A 5,437-nucleotide genomic window follows, 5' to 3' on the forward strand; every position below is an offset into this window, starting at 1 on the left:
CTGCTCACCTCGGCCACCCCTGCAGATGTTGGGAATTTAAAGCTCAGGTGGTAGGTGGAGTATACGGCTCTCAAGGCGTTGAGCGTGGGCCGGCCTATCAGCATATTTGGTTAAGGGGAGTCCCCCCCCCCCCTGCTTTTGGACCAAACCCGCAAAACTGACAGGCCACAGTTTCGGCCCAGCGTGAATATGAAACGCCCGGATTGGTTTTACGATCAGGGTTCAACATGCCCCCTCCGGGGTTGGAAACGACGTGGTTTTCCCCCGATCCAACGAAGAGAGTTTCCTGACAGGCAGTGCGTTGCCCCTCCCCCTGGTCCAAAGCTTTCAAAACCCTTTCGAAAGTTCCGGTAGTAACAAGAAACCTCGTTAATACCGAGCCTTCCGGGGTCAACCATAGACCTTTTGAACTACGTAGTTGTTGTTTGGAGGACTTTCATCCACAAGAGCCTCGTGATTGCTGGAGGCCGCAGGAACGGGGTCAGCGGGACCGTAGGTGATGACCTCGGACAGCCGAGAGCTCGGCTCGGCCACCTCCATCTCGGCCTGGCGGTAGGTCCGCTTCCGGGAGTTCTGGCTGTCTCCTCCCGTTGGTCCTCCCGCGATGGTGTTGATCACCCCGGCTATGTTTGGGCCGTAGCCCGGTGAGCCATCGCGTGGGGGCTGCTTGTCCTCCCTACGGTCTTCGGGACCTCGACAATGCATGTTCGTGTCCCGTCGGTCGTCTCGGCGGGGGCCTCGGTTCTCCCGGTGGGAGACGCTTCGGTTGAAGCCTCCATCCTTGCGGACGAATTGCTTCAGGTATCCCTGCCGGATCAAATTTTCGATTTCCCGCTTCAGGTCATTGCAGTCTTCAGTCTCGTGCCCTACATCACGGTGGTAGGCACAGTAGAGGTTCGAGTTCCTCTTATCTCTCCTCCCCGGAATTTCGGGAGGGTTGCGACCGAGGTGATTCTGCCTCATCACAGCCAGGACGTGGGTCCGGCTCGAATTGAGGGGCGTCAGCTCGGCGTCCGAGGTGGACGATCTGCCTTTCACGATCCGGTCGAAGACACTTCGGCGGTCTCGGGGTTGGTTTGAAGTGCCACTTGGGCCTGGCTCACCTCGGCCAGTGTCTTTCCTCCTCCGGGGATCTTGCCCCGTACGAGATGCTTGGGCTTCTCGCTTCATGCGATTTACATCTTCACTTCGGATTCCCTGGTCCACTCTTTCCCAGAGCTCCCGTAGTGTACGGGGGTATTGCCGATGGATTTCTGTGTTGAAGATCCCTGCCACTAACCCGTTGGTGAAGGCAGCGATAGTTACCTGCTCGTTCTGGTCAGGTATCTGTACATTCTCCTCATTGAACCTTTGGGCGTATGAGCGAAGTGACTCGCCCTTACCCTGTTGCAGGTTCAAGAGGTAAGCTGAAGTCTTTGTTATTGGTCGAGACGACACGAAGCGGTGGATGAACCGGTCTATCAGCTCATCCAGGGAGGAAATGCTCCCTGGTTCTAAACTCCAGAACCACTTCCGGGCGGTCCCGTGTAGGAAGATGGGGAAAGCCCGACAGATCACGGCGTCGGGGACGCAGTAGAGTCGGAATGCGGAGATGAAGGCGCGGAGGTGATCCTCGGGGTCACCTCGGCCGTCATAGGTGTGCAAATTTGGAAGCTTAAAGTTTGGGGGCACCATTTCCCCATTGATGTCATCAGTGAAGGGCGGAGCCCTCATGTAATCAGAAGCTAGGCCTCCGGGACGCCGGGGTGGGTCCTCGGCTCATTTTCCCAGTAGTCCCCGAGAAAACGCTCGGGAGATGGAGGCAATCTTGGAGGTTGCCTTGGATGAGGCTCGCCTGGAGGTGCTCCGAGATAGACGCCCATCTTCGGAGTCCTCGCCTGAGGGCACATCAGGGGACTTCGTCGGTCTCCTCTTGGAAGACTCGGCTTTTTCTTTTCCCTGCCTCTTGAGGTACCTTCCTAGTTCCTCAAAGATGTTGGGGTTGTCCGTGACAAACTCGGCCATCTTGGCGATGGCCTCCTCATTGTTGGGCTGGGTCCTTTGGGACCCATGTTCCTCAGAGATACGATCTTGCTGGGCTCCGGATGTCTGCCCAGCCCCAGTTGAGGGAACTCTTCCGCTTCTGGAGCGCGTGGATCTCATTTTAGCAGTAATCTCGTTCCCACAGACGGCGCCAATTGAAGAGGTGATTTTTGGTGGATAGATGGACCGACCTAAATCAGACCTCTCTGAGATGAAGTGAGGGGTATCCTCGTGTCCGAAGTCGACCTTCTTGTCCGAAGTGAATGGCGGGGCTTCTCCCCTGGTATCACTCCGACGATTAAGTTAGTATGAGAACGAGAAAATGCTAGAGTATGAGCAAATGAATAGTGTATGCTTCTTGCTATGAGTGTATGTGGGGTATTTATAGGAGGGTAGAGGACAGAGCGGAGAGCTCTTGTTGGTGGGACCCATTCTCTGGTCATTACGGCTCTGTCCCGTGTCAGGAGGCCTGACTCTGACACTGTAGCCGCCTGAGTGTGATGACGGAGAGTATTGAGCAGGTTCCATTAAGAGTCTCCAGTGCTTTTCAGATAAAGCACTGGACCTGGGTGATGTCAGGGGCCGTGACCTCATCAGCGTGCGGCCGAAGTGGGTGGTGCCGAGGTCACCTACACGGTAGGCTAGGGAAGTGGCCGAGCTCAGAGGTTATGCCCAAGATACGGATGAGCTCTGATAAGGGACAAGGTGAGTTCACCTCGGACACGCAGGATGGCCGAGGTGAGCATCCTCACCTGCTATGAGTCACCAAGAGCAAAAAGCATTCTAAGGGAAAAGTCAACAATCTAAAGCCAAGCTAGTCCTCCTTTTTCCATCCGTGAGAGAGAGCTAAAGAAGAAATCATCTTGGGAAAGTCAAAAACATTTTCTCCTAAGCTACAGCCGAGAAAGCTCAGAAAAAGCTAGCTGCTAAACTTCCTTCTTTTTTTCTCTTTTAATTGCGGCGCACCTCAGCAGAACCAAGCCCTCCCAGGTGTCCTTCCCTCGCGGAATTTACCAAAATAGGCGTGATATCTTCATTTCCAAAAATACCTTTTGGACAAGCTCTATCATCTGCATCCCTTTTCTATCAAATTGGTACCGGTTATCATATTTTCGTTCTACTCCCTGAAATAAATGCAATTTACGAAAAGTGAGTAGAATCTATTAATTAATCCACATCCGATCAGATAATAGGAGAAATTAATAATAAAATAAGTAATAAAATTGCTACCTATCACACACTTTACTCATTATCTCCCACCTTTTCTTATCATTCAACTTTTTCAAATCCTTTGCAAGCCTACAGGCATCGAACAATATTGATTTGCTTCTATCTCCCTTCACCTCAATGGCTTTAACAAGAGCATTTACATTAAGTAGCTTTTCGCATGCATTTCTTTTTCGATTTGCTGAACTTGATTCTCTTCCAGTTAATCCATTCTGGGCTATGCAGCAGGTGATTAATTTTCTGCAAATTCCCAAGCCTGGGGTTCTTATAATTAGTTCTGATTTCCACCTGCTGAAGAACATCTTAGCTTCTTCACATGTGTCCCGAAATTGAATTTGTCCAATGCCAGAAACTGCAGACATCAAATTAGGCCTCATAACCAAAAGATACAACATATAATCAGATATAAGCTTACAATAATTGCGATTGGAATTGCCATCATCAGGACTCGTGCAATAGCATAGCTCAGTGGCAATATGCCACAGCAACAGGCTCTCATCGTATTCAACTTCGTCACCTACACTTGATGAAATGATGGGATATGGGTAGTGATTGGTGTAATCCAACAGTACCAAATCACCTCTTGCTGAGTATATCTCTTTAGCAACATTTGTGGTTTTTGCTTTGGTAGCTTTAACCTTGAGCTCAATAAAGATGAAATCCTTTAAGTCCTCTGGAATGACAATGTCCTCCTTGTAGTACATTTCATCAAGAACATCCTTGATTCCAACGGTTTCAGCTGCAATATCTAACCATCTCCAACGCTGATTCACACAAAAGTTTATCAAGTTACATTGCCAAAGGGTATTAGACCACCTTTTGGAACATGACAGCTTTTCACGGACTGCATATACAGTTGTTTTGACTGTGAGATTCTTAAGCTTGACTATGGTCCAGTCTGAGAAAATGAGCTTAGTAAAGGCTACAAAATTCAAGAGAACAGCACCCGAATGCAAAATGTAGGTAGTAGCAACATCAAAATGGTTAATATCGGGTTTATGATGTGATGCAAATCTCTCAAAAGAAAGCACTATAAGTATAGAGCAGATCAATCGAAGACGATAACCTTTTTTACTGTGTACCACAGCCATCTTAGTGTAGAGAGTATCATATATGAAATTGAGCTCCACCTCCATTACTCTGAAAGCATCAAATGCAGACCTTTGGAAGAAAAATTTTCTGCTCTTACTGCGCTCATGAAAGCTAAACATATGGTCAACAATCAGGCCCCTAAAAGTGGTAAACAATTCATACCCATTTTGCACAATATCTATATCACTGATGTCTTCAGGACTCAAATTCTCTTCTTCTGGATTTGCAGAAGTCTGAGTGCCTCTGTCATGTTCCTTCACTATCTCTATCTCAACTGGAACTTGAGCAGCTTCCTTAGATGAGTACTCCTCCATAAGCTGCATAGTTTGGTCCAGCATCTGGCAGTGGAAGCATAGAATCCTTAATATTACCCAAACAAGCTAAATATAAAGCCCGTGTTCGCTCAGCATATTTAATAGTTCCAGCAAAAATCAAGAGTATTGTGGGGACATAGAATACGTTACGCAGGGATTGTGAAAAAACATAAGCAACAGCAGAAAACTGAATGATAAGCCCAAGCAGATGCCTAATCCACAGCTCATTGTCTTTAAGCGAGATGGCGGTAATATTATCAGGGCCACCAAGATGTGGCAATAGAAATGGAGCCCAAAATGCTGCAAGGTCTTGATTTACTGCAAATTTCTCAGGACAATTATTACTTTGACCGTTGGAGATGAGTCCAACAGAAAAAGCTGCAAACCAATCAGCAAGCAGATAAAATAACCAGATGGTAGCAGTCACTATCATGTTTCCTGTTCTTTTACGTGATGCCGCACAGCATATTAACACCACTTGGAAAAAAAGACTGATGAGAACAGCAGCACGAAGATTCCACTCATCCCATAGCCTCTTTACTCTGTCTGGAATGGGGAAGGCCATGCAACTTTTTTGTTCCTTCCTCTCCTTTCCTCTCTTTATTCACAATAGCAATCCAGCTGTAAAGAAGAGAAACTGGACAGGAAGCAAGGACAAATTCCAGCATCAAAGACATAGACGATGGCACAAGATGGATTAGGCTTTCGTCATATACAAAATTTCTCAAGAACAACAGGTGAAAAAAGGTGAAAATCTGTATAAGAACCCCATTTGAGACTTC

The 5,437-nt window shown here is 47.9% G+C and overlaps 1 protein-coding gene across 1 annotated transcript; it reads right to left on the reverse strand.

The window, feature by feature from the left end:
* Positions 1-390: 390 nt before the first annotated feature.
* Positions 391-1,713, reverse strand: LOC113755317. Its single transcript, XM_027299354.1, has one exon. The coding sequence runs from the start codon at positions 1,711-1,713 to the stop codon at positions 391-393; it is 1,323 nt and encodes a 440-aa protein (XP_027155155.1).
* Between the last annotated feature and the right edge of the window lie 3,724 nt (positions 1,714-5,437).

This window comes from Coffea eugenioides, unplaced genomic scaffold (assembly GCF_003713205.1).
Source record: "Coffea eugenioides isolate CCC68of unplaced genomic scaffold, Ceug_1.0 ScVebR1_141;HRSCAF=589, whole genome shotgun sequence".
Lineage (NCBI taxonomy): Eukaryota > Viridiplantae > Streptophyta > Magnoliopsida > Gentianales > Rubiaceae > Coffea > Coffea eugenioides.

Bases quoted from the DNA above. Each gene is read 5' to 3' on its own strand.
- LOC113755317 (XM_027299354.1), bottom strand. From the start codon at position 1,713: ATGAGGGCTCCGCCCTTCACTGATGACATCAATGGGGAAATGGTGCCC.